This window comes from Manis javanica, chromosome 3, assembly GCF_040802235.1.
Source record: "Manis javanica isolate MJ-LG chromosome 3, MJ_LKY, whole genome shotgun sequence".
Classification (NCBI taxonomy): domain Eukaryota; kingdom Metazoa; phylum Chordata; class Mammalia; order Pholidota; family Manidae; genus Manis; species Manis javanica.
This window is the reverse complement of record NC_133158.1, coordinates 111,836,642-111,859,015: the sequence shown is the minus strand read 5'-3', so window position 1 is coordinate 111,859,015 and position 22,374 is coordinate 111,836,642. Positions and strand designations below refer to the sequence as shown.

Below are 22,374 nucleotides of genomic sequence, written 5' to 3'. Positions count from 1 at the left end.
CTCTTGTAACTTTTGGTGAACAACCACTTGATCAAACTGGTAGCTAGTGGGAGGGGTGGTGCTGGTGATGATTGGGGAACAGGATCCCAGTAAATTCTATTCTCTATCCACATTCTATTCGAAACATGGGAAATGTGGGTTCCATTTTTAAAAGCCATTGAATTTATAGGTAAATTCCATCACCACGCTTGGCTACAAAGGTACCCCAATTTTTCTTTCTAACCAATGTATTAAAAAGTTACTTTAAATGTAATCAATCACAGGTGGTTAACATTTGTTTTTAACTTTTTATTAAGAAACTAAAGCAAAACAACAGAATTTCAAAAAAAATACAGACTTCTGATTTTATTCTAAACAAATATGAACTCTACAACCAAGAACTAAAAATCAGAGCTTATCAATATTTAAGAATAAAGGGGATGGCTAAAATGAATTCACAGTCATTATTTCTTCCTTATTAACCTCAGATTTGCATCCCTTTTCATGTTTCACTTAGAATACAGAAAGACTTTTTCATGTCTTTTGTTGCTATAGTTTGTAACTCCAGAGCTTTTGTCTTCCTACATAGTTCTTTCTCTGTTCCTTCAGCAAATATGGGAGCATTTGCCCATTGGGCTTAGACAATGTGGGTATAAAGATGAGTCCACCAGAGATCCTGTCCTAACATGTTTAGGGGAGATAGGACACCAACAAATTATCAATAAATTATAAATAAATTCATACAAGGTATAAATAATATAGCATGAGTTAATTATAGATAAAACATAAAAATAGGGATAATTCAAAGAAGGAGAGATTACATTGTTAGAGGAATTGAGGAATGCTTTATGAGGCTAATATTTGAGTTGTGTATGGACTGTTCCTTCCAGGAAGGTCCTAATTGCGGTGGTCTTAATTTCTGGACAGTAATCTTCCCAACATTAATTTTTAAAACTCCTTATGTTTTTATCTCTTCAAACTGGTCTTTTAAAAAAATGATCAAAAAATATTATTACAGTCTATATAAACATTTGGGGACTTAAATTCAAAGTTAATTAATAATTCCTACAATGTGGTTTAGGGCTCTTGTTATTTTTGAAACTCTCTTTCCCAGGTCAGAAGGTGCTTAAACATTGAGCCATGACTTTGAGTATTCAACTGGGTAACACCTACTTGCATTAGGTGCTTTATGAAATCTATATCTACACTTACATGAACAAGACTGAAGATGAAATAAATGGCTTAACATTCAAAAGTCAATGAAAAAATAAATATATAAAATGATCTATATTAACCACAGAATTCTTTGTATGAAGTTTTAATGAATTATGAGCCATTTACCATTACAGACTTTAAGCCTTAATATTTCTTCTTTCTTATGTAAAACCAGATAATTATAACAGCCTATCTCAAGTATGACAGAAGACCATAGTATGAGTAATAGTAATGTTTGTTTACACATCTGCATGCTTGAACCAAAGAGAATGCTCCCAATTTCCCAACTCAGCAAAGTAAATTCAATGAAATTTTTTCCGGATCATAGTTTCAGTTGAAATACAACGAATAACCTCTTTACCTTTCAATAGCATTTTTTATCCATCACACAAGCACTTTCCCATTATTTTCTCCTTTACCCTCAATATTCTTGTGAGGTAGTGAAGGGAGGCAGCAAGAGTTTTTTTTTTTTATTTTGCAGATAAGAAACTTAAGATGAATTTAGAACTTAATCTTGGCAGCAGATTGAAATCTAAGAAGTTTAAAAAAATCTGTATCTCAGACCAACATCAGAATCTTAGGGAATGGGACTTAATCATATTTTTCAAAACACACATGACTCCAATGTACAGTTAAAGTTGAGAACCACTGGTTTTGATGATTTATACTCAATCTTCAGGTTCAACTGTCTTCTACCTAAATGCTCTTTCAGCACTAATGATAAAGAGATTGCTTTTCCTGGAACATTGTAGCAGTTTAATATTCTGTACAGCTACTACTTGTCTCCAGTAACAAACTTCATCAGGTTATAAAATGAAGGCTTTTCATTCTCCTGATGCTCATCCTGAACTTACATTTTATACAATTTGCAAATGGGATATTAGGGAATTTAAATCTTTGAGCTAAGAATGGCTTATTGTTAAATATTTAGGCAATTATTTGATTCTAGGTTCAATATGCAATAACCATGTGTTTCTGTTTTCCATTCAGCACCTCCAAAACTTTGTCATATATGAATAATCACTAATAAGACAACACAGAAGTTAGAGACAAAATTCTCAGCAAAAGCCCTTGGAATTGGCCATATCACAACCTAAAAAAGAAACAAGTACTTAAAGTATTTTAATGTTTTCTAACTAGCTCAGTCTTCATCTGAACCAGTTTTCTTAAATGTTAAACTTTGCCAAATGGAGTTGTTCTACACCAAGAAAAATCAGTATCTGTAGCAGCTATATTGTCTAAAACATTTCACACATAATTTCACTCTGCACTATTAAACATGGTTTCCAGGCTTCTATTACATGGATATCAAAAAGGATCTTTAAGATTTCACCTTTAAGCAACATACCAAACACACAAAAAATGTTTGTAAACCTGTCAGGTGGCAAAAATAAATCTTTGTTCATTGACTGAAATCCCCTGCTTCATAGTATTGATAATCTTAACTCTCAAGTAACAACCCAAGAACCCTAGACAGCTGCATGCTGTCCCTAAATTTGTTAGATTTAAAACAAAATATACATACAGCAATAACCTAAGATGTACAAAGATGCCACTTGCCTTAATCAATTCTTATCACAAAGATGTATCTGCAATCATACAATTTATACTTTCATACAGAAAGATGTTTGTTTCTTATAACAAAAGAAAATCTTAGTTTGCATGTTAGATTATTAATTTGTAAGACTATTAGCAAAACCAGATTTATTAGTCAAAAATTCAGAATGGGAATTAATGTTAAGCTCCTCTACAATGAAACCTTCAAAATATTGCCCATCTGAAGTTTTCAGCACAAGGTGTTTTATTTCAGTCCCATGGGGGCAATTATCTATGAGATTAAGAACATTCTTAACCTGGGTTCAGATTGACACTGTTTCAGGTGGATAAGTAAACATGTTCTTGATAACCCCAATGAAGAGTCTGAGGCTTAGACTGCTGCATGATGTAAACGATATAAAATTTTTAAAAAATTTATAATATCTACAATATTATAAAGCTACAAAATAAAAGGACCATTAACCAATCCTTTTCCTAAGGTCTGTGACTGACAGATTTTATATTTGAGGCCTATATGAGCAAATGGCAATGCTCTGTGTTGTTATGAGACACTTTCTCAGGAAGCCAAAAAATAAAATCAGATGCACATTCTTATTACTGATAAATGTATGATTAGCAATAGAGTTGACTTCCCTCAATCATTAGCCAGAAGATTGAGGAATCTTTACAATAATTTTGATCCTTAAAGAAAAAACAAAACAACCAGACTGTAATAGCTATGCATACTGTAAACCAAATACAAAATGAGCCAATGCAACATCTCCTCTTAAAATCCCCTTCTTTGTAGTTACCCAACTGTCCCTAAATGTTACTGTAATTTTGTACCATGTAGTGGTTTTTAAGAAATTGAACTAGAACAAAGCAATCCCTTTGTCCTGTTTGGTTTTTTTTTAATACACATATTTTATATACAACTTTTAAAATAGCTGCACAATTTTACATCTCACTGCTAGAGAAGTGCAGTCCAGGCAGACCATGCTTCTCAATATATTAAAAATATTAAATAAAACCCAACCAGTTGCATACTTTTCTAATAGTCAAGCTGGTTGGAAAAGGGTCTGGAGAAAAAACAGGCAGTTGTAAAATAGGATCAGTCTTTCTGCACAAACATACTACTTAAAAATCTTACTATTTCCTTATCTTATCCCTTTTATAGCATCTCTAAAATCTCACCTTAAAAGTTGGAGTTAACGCATTGTTAACTTGGAGACAAAATCTGTCGCAACATGCATATGTCAACTGCCCACTCAACCAACTGCAACCCTGAGGATTTTTCTGGCCCAGTAGAAAGAGGAAACACTAAGATAATCTCTGCTGTAGAGTTGCTTCTCCAGTTAACAATTTCATGTGTTTTTCAGGATGTTTCTTGGGCATGCATGTATGACACTGTCACTTCATGATTCTACTTTCCACAAGCAGATATTTCCTCAACTCTGTCTTTCATCACAAGAAAGCCACTGTCATCCATCCAAAGGTTTCCCAAGGTAAACCAAAGTCACTTCTGTGTTGCCATATACAGCAGAAACCGCTGGATATAAACAGGCCTTTGGAAGTCCTCTAAAGGCAACCCCCAGGAACTCATATCCACGTTCAAAAGCTAAAGTCTTATCTTCCATGTCCAAGATGACTCGAATCCTTTCTCCTATCTGCAAACAGACATCAAAAGAAGGTTAGAAGGAAACCCACCAAGGACACAGCTAAAAGAAATATACAAATCAATAAATTGAAAACATTATTACGGGTATATATCCTAAAAGTTATCTAGAAAAACCAGAAGAGTAGTTTTCTGGCCAGGGACAAACACCTAGAAAGCATTTCATTAATTTCATCACAAATGCTTCTTTTGATTTTTCTTTTTAAATTTAAGACTTGCAAGGGATCTTTATTTAATACTGAAAATTTAAATGTTCTCCTGAACAGTCCCCAGTGTGTATTTACTCTTTTTAAAGGCTTTTTAAAAAAAAGTTACTATTAAAATCTATTAACTTGGTATATTTTACCAAAAAGGTTATCTAAATAACCTTTACAAAGTAGCATAGTGTGTACACACACACACACACGCACACAAATGGAATATTAAGCCATAAAAAGAAATGCAATTTTGATATATGCTACAACATGGATGCACCCTGAAAACATTATGCTAAGTTAAATAAGCCAGACACAAAAAGATAAATATAATTCCACTTATATCAGGAATCTAGAACATTCACATTCATAGAGTCAGAAAGAAGAACAGAGTTTAGATTAGGCTGGAAGGAGAGAGAAACAGGGAGTTATTGTTTAATTAATACAAAATTTACTTGGGGGATGATAAAAAGCTTTGGGTATAGATAGTGATGATAGTTTACACAACAATTTGAATGTATTTAATGCCACTGAATTGCACACTTACAAATGATTAAAATAGTAAACACTGTATATTTTACAATAAAAATTACTGTACAGAAACAGTTTAGATAGCTTTTATTTTTTGATATAGTTGATATACAATATTATATTGGTTTCAAGTCATATACAACATAGTGATTTGACAGTTATATACATTATTAAATGCTCCTCCCAACTAGTGTAGTTACTGTCAACATAGACAGATTTTATAAGAGTACTGACTACATTCTCTATGCTGTGCTTTCATCCTCATGACTACTTTATATTATAATTGAGCTTTTGTGGCTCTTTATCCCCTCCACCTACTTTACCCACCTACTCCAACCTTTTCCCCACAGAAACCACTAGCCACTTCTCAGTGTCTCTGAGTTTACTGCTGTTTTGTTGGTTTTGTTTATAGATTCCACATAGAAGTGAAATCATATGTTCATTTGTATTTCTCCACCTAGCTTATTTCACTTAGCATAATACCCTCTAGGTCCATCCATGTTATTGAAAATAGCTAGAGCTTTCAAGGCACATCTTTGAAATACGTAATTTGTAATTCCTTAAAATTTCCAAATTCCCAACAGATTATTGTGTTTAAGACTGCTGAATCTATAGTAATCATACAGCTCACACGAACAGGAACTATAATTTTGATACTAGAATCAAATGATTATAGTGCAAGGCTAAGATGGAAAGAATTAAAAAATGTAGTAGTTTGCCTGAACTTGCCTGTCTTTATAGAAATCACTGATACCTCGAGAGGCTTTGAATTCACAAACAGATTAATAAATAATAGAGGATGAGTATGTGTATGTGTGTATGCAGGTATATTTGTGAGAGTAAGATGTCTATAAAAAGTAGATTTGGATGTGCCATGATAGAAGAACAATGACAACCTGGAGCACGAGTTGGCAAACTATGACCCCTGGGCCAAGTCTTCCCTGTAGTCCATAAAGGTTTTATAGGAACAGAGGAATGCTCATTCATTTACATATTATCTATGACTGCTTTTGTGCTATTACAGAGTTCAACAGTTGTGGCAGTGACCATATAGACTACAAAGCATAAAATATTTACTGTCTGGCCCTCAACAGAAAAAGTTTGCCAAACCCTGTTTAAAGCAAAGGCAACTGCTCAAGGTCAAACATGTATTAGGAACAAAAATTGAAATACTAAAAGGTTATTATCAGAGTAGAAAGAAAGGCAACTTTTTAAAAAATTAACAAAATGAAATATAGAGTTTCTAGACAAAATGTTGTAAATTTAAAATAGAGGAATTATTTGACAAAGGCTCACATCTGAGAAAATACCCAGTTTCTCACCTGGTACTTTGGTGCATTGTTGCATTGTGGAAAACTGCCATTGACTTCTCCATTATGTAGTAGATTATTGTCCACCAGATTCCAGCCCCAGCTCTGGTCATCACTGCCCAGCAATGCCACATAACCTTGGCACTGCATGGGGGCTCGTTTTGTGGCAATTCCAATCACTGCCACAGTGCCCAGAGGACCCTCCCACCACACTTCCCATGCATGGCGGCCCTCACTGAAACCAATTTTGGTCCTTGCACCATCAGTGCTCTGAGCAATGGGGTTTCGGTGTAAAGTGAAGCCATTCTTCTTAATGTAGACATTCCTAGAGCAGTCATTAGTGCTGAAGGCATGTTGGAAAGCACGTACCTGAAAAGATGAAAAACAGACCAAAGAAAAAGGGATTTGATTTTTCTTAAACATTAAAAAGTAACCAAAGTTTAGGCTACCTATTTTTAAACAATGAAGTTATACTTATTTTAAATAATACAGTAAGTATTTCCAAAAAAATGGCTAGGATTTCAGGATGGGATCCTAACACATATAACATTTACAATAACTGCCAACTGATTCATTATAGACCAAAATTCTAAACCACAGTATAATTTCTCCAAATGGACTTCTTAAAATATCAAGAAATACACACATGAATCCTTATATTTTAGAGATAATACTGAAATATTTAGGGATGACATTATGGTATCTGGGAATTGTTTTGAAATATCTATGGTTGGATGGGAGAGTGGGTGGAGTAAACATGAAACTAGATTGTCTATAAATCACTGATAAAGCCTGGTGATGGGTATAAGGAGGTTCATTAAACTATCTTCTCTACTCTTGTTTATATTTGGTATTTTTATATCAAAAAGAGATACACAGTTTTCTTCACCAAAAAGAACATTTTAAGTAAAACAGAGAACATAGTCATAGCAGCTCTAAAGTTTACGAAAATTTTTAATGACCACAAACTATCTTATATCCTCAGCCTTGTTAGGTATTACTCATACTGAAGATAGCACTTCAGTTACTCATACTCAACTGAGATAGCACCACTCTTATTTTACCAAATCAAGTAATCCCCTAGATAGCACCTAAATTCAACCACTAGAATTTATTTATTTATTTATTTAAAAATTTTTTAAGGTATTATTGATATACACTCTTACAAAGGTTTCACATGAAAAAATAATGAACCACCAGAATTTATAAAGAGATAGTTATTAAGATCAGCTACCACTGATAGGAAGGGTTAATTGACTTTCAGTAATTACCAGTTTCTTAAGCTTCCAAAATAGAGACAATGTGAAAATTGCTACTCTGTACAAATAATAATTTCTCATGTTTTAATAATTTAAAGCCTTTGGGTTTTCTTCTTTTAAATTCCTTGTTTAACTTATTCAAACTACTGAAAGGCAGCTGAAGGCTGGGACCTACTGCTTTCATTAACCTGAGAAATCAACTTCAGAATCATAAAATTTCAGCATTAGGAAGGACCATAAAGGTCACCCAGTGATGAAGACACAGACCTAAAAGTCAACAGCTAGCTGTACAAGAGCCCTAAAAACAAGGGAGGTATCCAGTCCCTTCGTCCAGTGTTCATTTACTGTTTGGCAGTAACTGTTGCACACCAGAGCGGAGAGATTAAAAAAACAAAAAAACAAAGACAGAAAACTTACTTGTTTCAGGTATCTCATGTTTTCTTAAGGAGGCTGTAAATATATATATTTTTCTATCTGCTCCTATTATAGCACACTTTTAAGCACTAAAGTATTAGAACATAGGATTAAATAGGAGGGTAAAAGGTCCTCAAAATATTAAGTACTGCCTAAATAACTCAGGAGATTGAGATCAAGACAATTAAAATATAACATACTTTATAAAATCCTCATTATAAAATATCTGATTAGTACTTACCTAATGCCTATTGTCCAATTTTTGTAAAACTGCCAATTACACCAATTGCGTTTTCTCTATCCTTATTCTCTTTGTCACAATAACACTGTTGTCAACCTTTTCCTCAAATTTGTATGACATCTTTCTGTTACCCTGGCCTGATCCTTCACAATATCTTTTTGGTGACCATCCTTTTCTGTCCCCCCAAACTTTCCAGAACTTAGTCCTTAATCGTCTACCTGAATTCTTTCCAGACCTGTCATTCTAAAACAGCACTTTTATTACATCGCATTCCAATTTAGTAACCTTCCATATTGACTACCGTATCAACTGTAACTTCTTCTGGGTGGCTTTCAAAGCTTTCCAGGTTTGGTTCCTCCTATTTACCTTTCAACTTCATGTCGTTCTCCTTGTCTGTAGTATAATACTTGCTTTCCCCCTCCAACATATTGTCGAAGAGCAGATCTAGTCTTAGCACCTCCTTGAAGTATTTCTTGACCAAGACCACCCAATTCCCCTGACTTCCCTCTCCTGAATTCGTACCCATCATAGTCTGTAACATACAACACTTAATTCTGTACATATCCTAACCACTTGGTTCTAGAAAAAAATGCCTTGCAAAAAAAATTAAAAACTATAATTTAAAATGATCAAACTTCTACAGGAAATAAAGAGGACAGAAGAGTGTGTTAAACAACACCATGGAAATGAAATCCACAAAATAAAGACTGAGGGAAACTGTAGGGTAAATAATCTAGTTTCTTCAACAAATAAACTGTAGGGGTGAGATGTAGGGGAGATGGAGGGTCAATCTGTAGACTGAATAGCCTTAAGAGACGTATCAACTATTTGCCATGGGAACCTTATATAAATCTTAAATAAACTGAAAATTAAAATTACCACATTTGATATTTAAGAGACAACTGGAAATTTGAACACTGCATCTTTTATATTAAGGAATTAGTACTAATTTCTTTAGGTGTGATAATGGTACTGTGATTATGTCAAGTGTCCTTATCTTTTGGAGATAGATACTGAAAAATTCAGATGAAATAGAAAAATAAACATTCAAACTAATTAAAAAAATCTATAGTTCCCATCTTACAGTGTCATACACAACCTGGACTTTACATTATAGCAAACAGCTTTAGGACCTAGTTTAGGATCAAAGACTGAAACTTAGAGATTCAGAGTTAGATGCCAGAGTGGCTTGAATAATTGATGTTATTTGGTGACATGTAAAGTATGAACTTCAGAAAGACAAATCCAGAATAAACTGACAACTTCAAATACTTTCCAGTTTTATGCTATCCCAAGCCTGTTCCCATCCTTGTTACTCAGGCTCCCTGGAAATCCTATCTGACTCTTCTTCCTCATTTCATTTACCCTGCAGCTGTCCACCTGTGTGGATTTGTTTTTTGCAACAGCTCTCCCAACCATCCCCTTCTCTCTATACACTTATTCAGGTCTTAAGTACCTCTGGTTAGGCACTAAACCCTGCCCTCACAAATTCATTTTATGGCCTAGTTTTTCTAAGCACAGCCCTTATTTGTCATTCCTCTGTTCAAACATTTACGGTTTCTAACTGTAAAACAAAACCCTAACTATAGATTGATGAGTGTATGGCAAAGACCTCCATGAGGTATCTAGCTTCAGCTTACTCTATAACTGTATTTCCCACTACTTCAATTCAATTTTACACTGCCTACCTGAAATCTCTTGGATGTCTCCAAAAAGTGTAAATTCTACTTTACCAAAACCAAACTAGTTATTCCTCCTGAATCTAGCCCAGGTGACCTCTGTACCACGTAAGCCAGATACCCAGGAGTCATCCTTAGAATCTCCACTTTCTCTCTCCTATTTCAAATCTATTGTGGAGTCCTGTAGATTTTACTTCTGGAATCTCTACCCATCTCCTCCACTACCTACTTCCTAATTAATCTACCCATATTTTTTAGGTCCCCCTCCAATCTGTTCTCCATACTGAATAACTGTATCACCAATCACCACACTTTTGCTTAGAATTCAAAATGGCTTCCCTACAGTTTGGCTCCAGTCCACCTCTTCTATCTTATCTCAAACCTGCCTCACCTTTGCTCTCTATTCTCCAGACATACCAACGTATTTTCTGTCCCTTATACTCATTACATTCCCTCATGGAAGGCTTTCTTGCCTCTCCCCTTGGCCTGTTTATCCTTTTACTTCAGGTCTCACTCAGTTCATGCATTATTTCCTCAGAGAAAGCCTTCCCTGACCTCCTTAACTAGGTCATTACTAACATTTAGAGCACTCTGTATCTCCCTCATAGTACTTACCACAGATGCAATTCTATATCTGTGTGATCATTTGATTAATGTCCATATCCATCCCGCCACCCCCTGATTGTAAGCTTTATAAGACAAGGCATTCATTAGGGTTTGTGTTGCATCTGCAAAACTGAGCATAATGTCTGGCACTCATATTTTAAAAAATAATAGATGCTATAAAAGGCTTTGCTTTCCTCTTTTTTCTGCTTTTGTTCAGGATATTTCCTCTTAGTAAAGTGTTAAATCCTCCCCATCTTTAAAATTCAGCTCAAATACAATATCAGCCTCAAACCTTCTCCAATTCTTCACTCAAAAATCTCTCCTTTAACTGAATTTCTATTACATATATTTTTTTCTATCTCTAATAGGAGCAATCTCTACCAGGTGTTAGTTATTTCTATATATGATTTCTCCTCCTCTAGACTGAGGACTTCCTTACTAGCCTGTCTGACTTCCTCTGAATTAATCTTTTTATCCTCAAGATGTTCAAGGGAAGTCCTATAACATCTTAATGAATGTGTGATTAGTACAAGTGTAAATAGCTATAATGTGTGTAGTAGGAACACATATAAAGTAATAAAAAACTTAACAAGCCTAAAACATCTCCAGAAGGATACAAAAGAAACAGTTAACACAGGCTTTCTCCAAGGAGGGAAAGTGGGTGGCTGTGGGACAAGGGCAAAGAAAGACATTTTGCTTTATACCATTTTGTTTCCTTTGAACATTGACTCACATGAACATATTATTAGAAATCATGTGAAATTTCAATCATGTGAGTATCTCTATTACAGTCCAATTACAAAAAGTCTTTTAATTTAAAATAAGTAAAAAAAAAAACCTTATTGAAAAATGTTCACTAACTAAAACTTATGAAGCCTACACTTATCAGGCAAATTAGGACAAAAATGCAATCTGCTGCACTTTACTATAAAAATTACAACTAATATCCATTGAGCATTTATTAGGTACAAATATTGTCCTAGTAAATGAACATGTTATTTCCCTCAATAAAAAACAATGTTGCTCATGTTGATTGTAGATTAATGACACCAAAAAAAAAATTTTGGTAGTTGACATATTTAATAGCAATATTCCTTATTAAACTAAAACTGCTTTATTACAGAAGAATAAATTTTATATCTATTTCACATGGAAAAAATTTACTTATTCTGACTGCTGTTGGCAGTATACTTTTAAAAAGGGATGTTTTCCATTTTTAGTTATTAATATATTTTTTATGTTTACCACTTTCTGGGTCAGACTTTATCCAGCTGTCATTCATCCAACTGAACTCAAGCTCAAGGCCTTTTGTTTATATCGTTTGAAAAATCTTTCCAGCCCTATCATAATCTATTACTTGACATTTTTGTCTATGAAGACGACATGAATATGCACAAGAATCTAGGAGGAAAAAAGGCAGCAAAACTGTCATCAGCACGACAGATGACAAATCGAAGAGAAGAGGCACGCCATCAAGGTGCAACTACGAAAAAGTTGGCAAGAAAGTACCAATACCAGTGGGATACAGCAGTGTTACGATAGTTAAGTGGTGCCAATGGGAGAATGTTCTATAAAAGTCTCTATCTTTAAAGTTAGGAGGGTATCTAGGACCACACTCACTTATAAGCCAGAAACATAGTGGAGAGAATTAAAGAGAATTTGGGAGACACAAATAAAAAATGGTTATAAACCGGACCTTGGAAAAGGTGAGGTGAATGTGGGGGTGAAAGCAAAGATCTTAGAAATTAGGCCCATGTTAAGGCAGTCGAGATTCTCTAATAAAGCCTATTTGGAAGGCAGGGAGAAAAACAGGAAGAAGAGTATTGAAAGGTACAACAACGGGGGTAGTCTGTCTTTAAGGGGAAAGACTATGGAAAGTAGAGTAAGTGATTGACATCAGGGATGGGAAAGCATTTGGTCTTTTCAAAACTGTATCACGGCAGTGGGGAGGGTTAAGGAGCAGAACTTCAAAGAGGATTTTTATGGGGAGGGGAGGTGAGCTAGGGTAAACAGGAGCGTGGAAAGGCGGGATTGGTGAGGCGAGGTGTCTTAGCTTAAGATGAGAAGCAGGGACAGCGGTGCTGAGGAGCGGGACCGGGGTCAGCGGTGGGGCCCGTGGCTCCCTCACCTTGGCCTTGTAGCTGGGCAGGTTGCAGAGAATGTCCGTGCGCAGAGCCTCTTCTGCTAGGCTGCGGGCGCACAGGCTCCGCCACACCTCGCTGTTCTCATCGCCGTGCAGGCAGCGATACCAGTGCTTGCACACCAGGGCGCAGCTCCGCAGCTCGGACAGCTCCAGGTAGGAGAATACTAACTCCAGCACCCGGCTGGGCAGCCGGCCTCCGGCCCCCGCCAACCCGGAGCCCGAGCCGGCGCCCGAGCCGCCGCCGCCGCCGCTACAACCCGCGCCGCCCGAGGCCGCTCCAGCCCCCGGGCCCGGCGCCGCCATCGTCTCACCAGCCGGCCCGAGGGCCGCCACCGCCGCCGCTTGCCCCCGTCTCGCCTGAGGCGGTCAAGCCTCGCCTAGAAACCGGAGCAGCTTACTCACCGCCCCTTTCACAGCCAACCATCCACCCCTTCACCTCTCCCGCCCCTGCCCCGGGGCGTCCGCCACGCGCCCCGCCTCAGTGAGGGCAGACGCCCCGGCCGCACAAGCGTCCCCCACCCCTCCCCCGCGGCTCAGCGCGCGCGCCGGAACCGCTCGACCCGCACGGCCTCCCAGCGGCGAGCGGGTGACTCCGCCATGCGGGTTGAGGGCACGAAGCAAGGGCGCACACCCGGCTCGCTCGCGGTTCCTCTCGGCCCCGGATGTGACTGTTGGGCTGCGGCGCCTCGTGCCCTACACAAAAAGAGATTGGGCGCCCATGAGTGAGGTCATCACGAGGCGCGGAGGAGGGAAACGGGAAAGCGCAGGTATGATGCTTACGCCGGCTGATTTGTGGCTGTCGTCTCTCTTCGACCTCGGGGTCTCGCTTGGGTTTTCCTGAGCCGCTTTTTCCAGTGAGATTTCCCAGGGTCAGTGAGGTTTCTGCTTCAGACCTCAACCTAACGCATAAGATTTCCCTCCCCTTGCTAGCCAGTTCCTAGCTTCGCCACTTTCGGCTTGAGTTGATGTTTCTTTTCCTTAAGTAGCTGAGATGTCTTTTCGTCATCAAGTTCTCTTGCTCGCCCCTAATACCGGTGCTTATCAGAACGTGTGTCCTGGCGTGTATTCGGAAAGTAAGGTGGTCCCATTTGAACATCCCCTCCACCCTCCCAATGTTTGGATGATCTTGTGCTGTTTAAGTGTTTATTGATTGCTAAATTTTTTTTTTTTTTTGGCAAAACGTAGCCTTTCCCAGTCATTCCTACCAAAGCACAGATCAGTAGGCGGATCAAGGAAGTGTGTTTTTATTTAGACATTTCAGTGAGAAAAATGACGTGGAGGCTATAATTATAAACGGGTTCTTGGAAGAGAAAATTTAAGCATTATTTGGTTATACTGCGTCTTTCTAGACGACCAGAAAGTTTTCCGACAGCCTTTAAAGAATGCTTAGTAAGAGAAAATAATAAACATCGTGTGAGCCAGGCACTTTACTAGGGTCCTTTACGCGAGTTTTTATAACTCAAACAGACTCTATGAGGTTGTTACTATAATAATAGTGTTCACAGATGCCCTTAGTAGTCAATTCCACTGTTTTGTTTTTCTGTAGTAAGAAATTTTTCCAGATGCCTTGCTGGGTATGATCCATCTTTTCGTCTGCTCCTCACCTCCCGACCTACCCCATCTCCCACGTTCGGTACCCTCTTCTGCCCTCTGGCTGTTCAGAACTTCCATCTTGACACTCCACCCTTTCTAAAAATGTTTTCAAAATACCCTACCTTTGTCCGCCACTCCATGGTCTCATTAGGTGCTGGAAGGAAGGAATCTATTATCTAATTAACGTAATTCATAATAGGATATGATCAATTGCTGTGCTTGATCTTTTAGGCATCTTCTTAAGCCTGTTGTCTTGATACCTGAATATGGGGATAATGGCACTTAACTATTTATCCTGGGCTTTCCAGTCCCAGTAAGAGAAAAACAAACTGACTTGACAACTCATTGTGAAAGACTGTTTTGATTTAACCCAGATTTAATTACATTTTTTCCCACTGCCTTCTACCACAGCAGTCTGATTAACCCATTTTAATGGTATCTTTGGTTGGGTTTCAAATAATAATACATATTTTTAATTTTTTAGACCAAGTAAACAAGTGATTTTGGGGACTCTGGTTGACTCACTCACTGATCAGTACCTGCAGGATGAAATTAAAAGCCTCAGTGTATGGATTTCTGGGGCTTTCCCAACTCTTTTTCTTAACTTCACCTGCATTCTATTTTTGTTTTTCTGACTAGTTAAGTGATCAGTATCCATGTTATGTGAAGATTAGAAGTTTAATTTATTTTTTACTCTGGTGCATAGAGGTTAAGGTAGAGCCGACCTTGGTCTTGTGAGATTAATAGACCAAGAGTTACTGCTGGTTCCTTTATGGAAAAATTGACAGGAACTGTGTTGTTGAAAAGGAATTGTATTAGGAAGAAAACCTGCTAAAACTTTGTCTGCCAGTCAGCATTTACACAGGTCCCCTGTGGGTAGATCAGTGATAGAGAAATAGAGGTACTAGAAGCCCTACCTCAGTCTTGTCCTTGAGAAAATCTAAAATCCTAGCAGATATACAAAACCTATATGCATACAGAATTCTAAAGCTGTAGAGGCCAGACATCCAGGCTTTAAATTAGATTCATCATAGATAAATTAAAACTCTTAACTTTGGAAATAAGTGATCAATACTCTAAAGATTCATAACAGAGTTAAGCAAAATTATTTGTAACTTATATGGCCTTTTCAATGGTTAATTCAAATTTCATATTTTAAGGTAAGATACTGTGTTTATCATATAAGTCAGTAGTCACCACAGATGACTAAGCCTAATAATATTAATACCTTTCATTTAAATTGTGCTAAGTGTCCTTTTCTTTGGTTCATCTGGAACATTTGGCAAGAGTCTTTGATATGGTAGAAAGTTACTTAATTATTATTTAGTACTTGTCAGCAAAAATCAAACCACCAGAGTTCCTTGTCTTTACCTCCCTGAGTCATTTCCTCTCCAAACCTTCCTTTAAAACTTTGCTTCATTCTCTTTAGTTTTCTCTGCATGCGAATTCTCTGCTGAAAGATATATCTTTCCATCTTTTTTCCCATTTTGCCATCTTTATGAAAATTACTATATCTATATATGATTTTGTGACTGTGTTTCTGTTACTTTGATTACTAATAGCTTAGTGACTTTTTAGCAATTTAGTGATTTTTTGTGTATGTGCGGCTAAAAGTGGTAGGGAATAGAAACTTTCAGCAGCATCAGGTTATTTTAAATGATTTCTCAAAACAACATTAGGAAATTCATCTCTATGATAGAACTAAATTCAGATATCATATATGAAAATGGTAAAGCAACTTTGGCAGTTTCTCACTAGACAGATTTTCCCTTGACTTGTTTGATTGTTATAATAAAAAGTTAAATTTGTCCAGATAATTGTTTGCTTCCTTTTGTCTGACAATTTAGAGTTGTATAAATTGCCCCAGTTTCCTTTTTTGCTTTGTCCAATAGGCAGTTAAGGCAGGCGTAGTATTATGTTGCAAACTGAGTTACAGATCTGGGATGCCTAGCATATCAAGAATCTAAATTTTCCACATAGTACTACTGTTGTATAAGTGCAAGTAGGTGATAATGTGATTAAAAATAAGTGAGTACGTTTAAAAGCAGTAATGAATTATTGGTAGCTTTTGTCATTTCTGTAGTTTAAAAGAATAGTAACAAGTTAATATTTGTCAAAGTGGAATTATTAAAAAAGGGTCTTCATTATTTAGAAGTTTGGGATCCCTTTAAATTGTATCCCATGTACAAATTCGAAGGGCCAGGTGATTTGGGCAAATTATTTAACATTTCTGAGACTCAGTTTCATTATCTGTAAAATGGAGTAATACCAAAGAAACGGGTTGTTTCAAGAATAAAATTAAATAACATACTGAAATAGTCTTTGGTGGTAAGATCCAAAGATCTGCATTTTTAACCAGTTTCCCAAATGATTATTGGTATAGTAGAGGTTCTCAAATTCTAGCATACTTAAGAATTGCCTATATGGCTGGGCCCCAAGTCTCAACCAACCTTATACAGCTAGGAAAAGTGATAATGGTAATATTTTGGGGTCACTCATTATGTAACAGGGACTATTAGATGTGTATCATCTCATTTAATCCTCTCTGATCATATGAAGTAGGTATTAGTATTACCTCCATTTTATAGGGAAGGAAAGTGAATCACAGAGAGATTTAGTAATATGCCCAAAGTCATCCAGTTACTAAGTAGTAGAGCTATTCAAACCCAGAGAGTTTAGCTCCAGAGCTTATTTTCTGAAACAGTCAGTAAAAGATAAAACCTGATGATTGTGCAAGCCCCTTTTAAAAAGAATTTTTCCTAATTTAAAATAAATATATTTAGTATTTATTCTTATTTGGGTGTCACATCGAAAGCTGGAAGACCAGGCTTACCTGGGTCCCTGTTTACAAGGGAAGCCCATTTAGGCATGTGCCCCCCTGGTGGACCACATCCTGTGTTCATCTAGGCTTTTGTAGACTTGTTCTTTTTATTGGTTAAGTTTTCTAGATGTCTTTTCAAAAAATATTTAAATGAAGTATTGCTTACTGCATTGTCTCCTACGATTATGTTCTTATATAAAACATGAGATTATAGTTTTTTCCCCCTTTTCACAGAGTCTTCTGGGCCATTATGGCAGTCAAGTGGACTGGTGGACATTCTTCTCCTATTCTCTGCCTGAATGCAAGTCAAGAAGGGCTAGTGGCTTCTGGAGCAGAGGGTGGAGATCTAATGGCTTGGGGTGAAGATGGGACTCCATTAGGACACACGCACTTCGAAGGGGCTGATGATGTTACCAGTGTCTTATTCTCACCCTCCTGCCCCACCAAGCTGTATGCCTCACATGGAGAAACAATTAGCATACTGGATGTCAGGTCCCTCAAAGGTTCCCTGGACCATTTTCATGTGAATGAAGAAGAAATCAATTGTCTTTCATTGAATGAAACTGAAAACCTGTTGGCTTCTGCTGATGATTCTGGGGCAATCAAAATCCTAGACTTGGAAAATAGGAAAGTTAGCAGATCACTGAAGAAACATGCCAATATTTGTTCCTCTGTAGCTTTTCGGCCTCAAAAGCCTCAGAGCCTCGTGTCATGTGGACTGGATATGCAGGTGATGCTTTGCATAGTAGTTGGGTAATTTCTAAGTAACGTTGGCTAACAATCAAATTATTGATCTGGCTAAAATGTATCTTTGTATTTTCTATATATTCTTCTAACATGTCTTATGTATTTATGAATAAGCTTATCTATTTACTTCATAAGCTTTATTTACTTCTGCATGTTTAATGCTACTTGGAAAGTCTAGTAGTATTCACAAAGTAATCGTTAATTCTTTAGTCTTCCTTTCTTTGGGCTTTAAGACATTTCCAAAACTTAAGAAATGAAATATTTGATTCTAAATAATCTGTTTAAATGAAGGGGCATACTGGAAGCAGAGTTTATCACCCACTCTATACAAATTCTGGTGCTTAAAAAAAAAAGTGGGGAGGACTAGATGTGTTGTTTCTACTATAAAATTCTGGAGTGCATTAATTGAAATACTGCTCATTGGTGACTAGTATCAGCATTGTATTCAACCCTGAGTTTTGAAAGGAACATCACAAATTCAGAGTAAGGCTGTGGGGAAAGTAAATATATCTAGAAATTCTATTATGTGAGGAACTAGAGGTGTTTAATTCTTGTTTTTCAAGAGGGGGAAAAGTGGAATATGCTGGTGTAAATGGAAGTCATAGGGAAGCAGATTTTGGTTTAATAAAAGAAAGCTTTCAAATAGCTTGAATTTTCCCAGAGCAGATATACTTCTGCTGAGAGTAAATCTCCTATCATTGGTGTGAGAATAACCATGGCTACTCTTTGGCAAGCTCTTAGTACTTGCCAATGCTTTACATATATTACTTTTTATTATAATCAAATCTGATAAGCAGCACATTCAAAGAGGCAGGGACCTTAAGAACAAAATGTGATTTATTAAGACACTTTTTCAACTACTTGATTTTTTTATTAAATAGGTACTGAATAATATATATGTGAGGTGTAAAGAAGGACATTCAGGAAATATATGTGTACCCATCACTCAAATATTGTGTGTGTGTGTATACACACACACACACACACACACACACACACACACACTTTTTTTTTTTTTTTGTAAAGACCTTTGGAAGGTTGAAAGCATCTTATATTTCTGTAGCATACATGTTGATTTTTCCCCCCTCATTTTCACGTCCAAAAATAAGTGGTTCAAAGGTTTATTATTTTTTCTGGAATTTGAAAGATCATCAGTGCCAACACTTAAGGGTTTGGGATGGTGGAGGAGAAGGCTTTATTTCTTTGAAAAATGAATCTTGTATGCATAAAGAAATGTTTTTGTAAGGGGAGTTTTTGAGTAGGGTCACTTTGATGTTGCACTCATTTCTAAACCTTTGCTAGTAGTGTACTTTATCTACCTTTGATGTTTTATAGGATCATAAACCACAAACTCTCGTATTCTTTTCCTTCAGTATCTCTAGCTCTCCTGCTTAGGGTGTGATAATGCTTGAACAGGTGGTTGAGAAATTGTGAAACACCTTGGAATCTTAGGAAGAGTAAAGAAGCATAAAAAGAGAAATGTCCAGGCAGGAACAGTTTGGGGAATCTTCATTACTTAGAAATGATTCTTAGATTGGTAGAACCTGGTATGGCTATTAACACATTTAAATGATTTAAGCAAATAGAAAAAAAATGTTTAAGCTGCTGTAAATATTTTGGGTGTAGTTCTTGTTTGGATGTCTTAGGAGGACAGAAAATATAAACCATGCATTATAGGTGCAAGAAAGAACTTGGTTAAAGTTAAACAGTTAGTATAGTTAAGCTAGCAGACTCAGGAATGTCTAGTTGCCTTGTATTTAAGTTTTTTTATACAGACTATTTCCACATCAAGTTTCAGAACTCATTTTTAAAAATATTTTTTGATAATTATTTTAATTTGCTTCAGTTTGTGAGTGTTTTGGCTTCATCCAAATAGTGATTGCTGGCCACTTACTATAATGTTATAAATCCATCCCAAAAGGATTTTCAGTGTTATCCCTAGTAGAAGAAGAGGAGAGGTGTTATTAAAGGTCACTTCTTTTGAAAGCAGGCTGAGTTGAGGGAAGTTGCCTTCAACAGAAAACCAACTTCATAATGCCATCAGTAGTAATAATCTTGTCAATTCAGATCTATGCTTTTGACTATCTAAACAAGTTCATGCTTATCCTAGTGTCCACTTTAAATTGTGAATAATAAGTTAGGATAATGCCTGATGGTAAAATAAAGCTGTCTATTCTCTTTGAAAGTATGAAGAATGTTTTTCTTTTCAAATTGGTTTTATGGGAAGAAAATGAATTACTTGATTACAGAGTAACATCAATTTAGAAAGTTTATTGTTTTGTTTTAAATGGGTTTTAAGTAGCATTTCCTTCAAATCAGTTTAGTAGGTCTAAGATCGTGGTATGGAACAACAACAAAATGTCGAATATACCAGGATGTCAAATTAATCAACAGATATTAGAATTTCTGCTCTTTTACAGGCATTATGCTTGACATTAGGAAAGGTGAAATAAATCTCAAGAAACTGACAAGCTAATATATGTCAATTAATAAAATAATTAAATATGGGAAAGAGAAGTGGGCTGGAATAGTTAGGGAAGCCTTCCTGGAGTAACAGGGATAAGCACCCTAAAATCAGTAATTTCAGTAACATGGAAGGAACAGAAAGGAAAAGCATTTCAGACAGATACTATTTCAGTGATGTTCCAGACTTAGGTTATTTAGTTTAGAGGCATTTTTACTTGTAACCAGCATTGACTAAAATTAATGAATATCATAATCTTCAATTTTACTTGCAGAGAGGAAGGTAGAATGTCTTTAAAGAAACTGGCAACTGGTTAAGAATTTGGATTATACTTCAATGAGTTTGTCAATCAAAAGTTACTTAGAATCTTGTTTTTTAAATTCTACCTTACTGCCCAATTGGTATTCTAGTTTTGGCACTAGGTAGCATTCCACTGGTATGTTGTGTGATCTGAACTTTTTTTTTATATTGCTGGAAATGTATCCTACTATTCATTCTCAGACTACTTTGATGATTTTCTTAGAAGTAGAATAAGCATAGTAGTTGAGCAAAAGGCTAGAACCCTGTTTAACTATATAACTTCCTCTTATTTAAAGGTCATGCTGTGGAACCTTCAGAAAGCCCGGCCACTCTGGATTACAAATTTACAGGAAGATGAAACAGAAGAAATAGAAAGCCCACAGTCACCTGGTCAGCTTTTAAATCCTGCTCTAGCCCACTCTGTGTCTGTAGCATCGTGTGGCAATATTTTCAGTTGTGGTGCAGAAGATGGTAAGATTCGAGTCTTTAGGGTGATGGGAGTCAAGTGTGAACAGGAACTAGGATTTAAGGGCCACACTTTAGGGGTATCCCAGGTCTGCTTTCTGCCAGAATCCTATTTGCTGCTTACTGGAGGGAATGATAGGAAAATAATGTTGTGGGATATAAGCAGTGAAGTTGAGAAAAAACAGAAAAGTCCTTCAAAACATACCCACAGAAAGAAAACTAAAAGAGCAACTTACACCAAGCAGGGTGGAAACACTCATGCTTCAGTAACAGATGAAGAACATGTTAAAATTTTACCAAAGCTAAATATTGAACATGGAGATAAAGTGAACTGGCTCTTGAGTGCAAAAATAAAGGGATACCAAAATATATTAGTAGCTGATCAAACTAGTTGTATATCTGTATATCCCTTAAAAGAATTTTAAAGCCAATAAAAATGTTTGGAAAATTGCAGTAAAACTTTTTATGTGTTTAAAGAACCCTTTGTCATATGTGGATACCATCCCATTGTATATATTTTAAGATATTTGAGCAAAAGAAGGTAATTGAGTAATACTTCATATAGTAAATGACATTAAAATTTGGGGGAAGAGAACTAATATTTACTGAGCAGTGACTGTGTATCAGCCATTTTACATATGTTCATTTATTCCAAATCAGTGAAGTGGGTAATTTTTCACTCATTTTACTGTCACAGGAATTGAGACTCAGAGATGTTAAGTAACTTGAAGATCCAGGAAAATTATAGTCACAATTACTTACCTGCAAAGGATCTTGGTTGTCTTGTCAAAGGCTTCTGCCTTAGGGTAGCCCACATCTTGATCCAGATGTCATTAGCACATTACTTATACTAGTTGTTTTGGATCATAGGATATCATGTTGAGTATCAGAATCCTTATAAATTGGAAGTGGAAACCTGTTCTTACTTGTTCTGTGTAAAGCCCAGAGGGCATTGCTGGCAATTGCCTTTTGACGTTTTTAACAGAATGGTCCCAGGGTGAGATCAGTTTAGGGTATTATGCAGCAATCCAGACCATGATGCTAATAGGACCAAGAGTAAGCTGAAGTTATGAATAAGCAGAAGATATAAGGTAGAGAAGAGGTAGAGAATAGAAGCTGAAATAATTTATCAAGAGTAAGTTCTTTTTCATCATGGCCTGGATTGCCTTCCTCTGTATGTTCTTTCAACTTTTGCTTATACA

The 22,374-nt window shown here is 36.5% G+C and overlaps 2 protein-coding genes across 3 annotated transcripts; one reads left to right on the top strand and one right to left on the bottom strand.

Moving 5' to 3' along the window:
* Positions 1 to 273: 273 nt before the first annotated feature.
* On the bottom strand, positions 274 to 13,222 carry FBXO45 (F-box protein 45). Its single transcript, XM_036998055.2, has 3 exons — positions 12,768 to 13,222; positions 6,453 to 6,809; positions 274 to 4,397 (listed from the first exon to the last, which is right to left on the bottom strand). The coding sequence occupies exons 1-3, from the start codon at positions 13,083 to 13,085 to the stop codon at positions 4,212 to 4,214; spliced, it is 861 nt and encodes a 286-aa protein (XP_036853950.2). The 5' UTR covers positions 13,086 to 13,222; the 3' UTR covers positions 274 to 4,211.
* Positions 13,223 to 13,399: 177 nt separating this feature from the next.
* WDR53 (WD repeat domain 53) lies at positions 13,400 to 21,631 on the top strand. 2 transcript variants are annotated; one of them, XM_017663302.3, is made up of 3 exons: positions 13,400 to 13,549; positions 17,431 to 17,926; positions 21,004 to 21,631. In XM_017663302.3, the coding sequence occupies exons 2-3, from the start codon at positions 17,447 to 17,449 to the stop codon at positions 21,595 to 21,597; spliced, it is 1,074 nt and encodes a 357-aa protein (XP_017518791.1). In that variant the 5' UTR covers positions 13,400 to 13,549; positions 17,431 to 17,446; the 3' UTR covers positions 21,598 to 21,631. The 2 variants fall into 2 exon arrangements, with proteins under 2 accessions (XP_017518791.1, XP_036853937.1); XM_036998042.2 differs by having other exon boundaries at positions 13,532 to 13,651.
* The last annotated feature ends 743 nt before the right edge of the window (positions 21,632 to 22,374 follow it).

Coding starts and splice junctions, on each gene's coding strand:
- WDR53 (XM_017663302.3), top strand. CDS start 17,447: ATGGCAGTCAAGTGGACTGGTGGACATTCTTCTCCTATTCTCTGCCTG. Junction 17,927..21,003: donor CATGTGGACTGGATATGCAG/GTGATGCTTTGC, acceptor TCTTATTTAAAG/GTCATGCTGTGGAACCTTCA.
- FBXO45 (XM_036998055.2), bottom strand. CDS start 13,085: ATGGCGGCGCCGGGCCCGGGGGCTGGAGCGGCCTCGGGCGGCGCGGGT. Junction 6,810..12,767: donor TGCCCAGCTACAAGGCCAAG/GTGAGGGAGCCA, acceptor TCATCTTTTCAG/GTACGTGCTTTCCAACATGC. Junction 4,398..6,452: donor ACAATGCACCAAAGTACCAG/GTGAGAAACTGG, acceptor GTCTGTTTGCAG/ATAGGAGAAAGGATTCGAGT.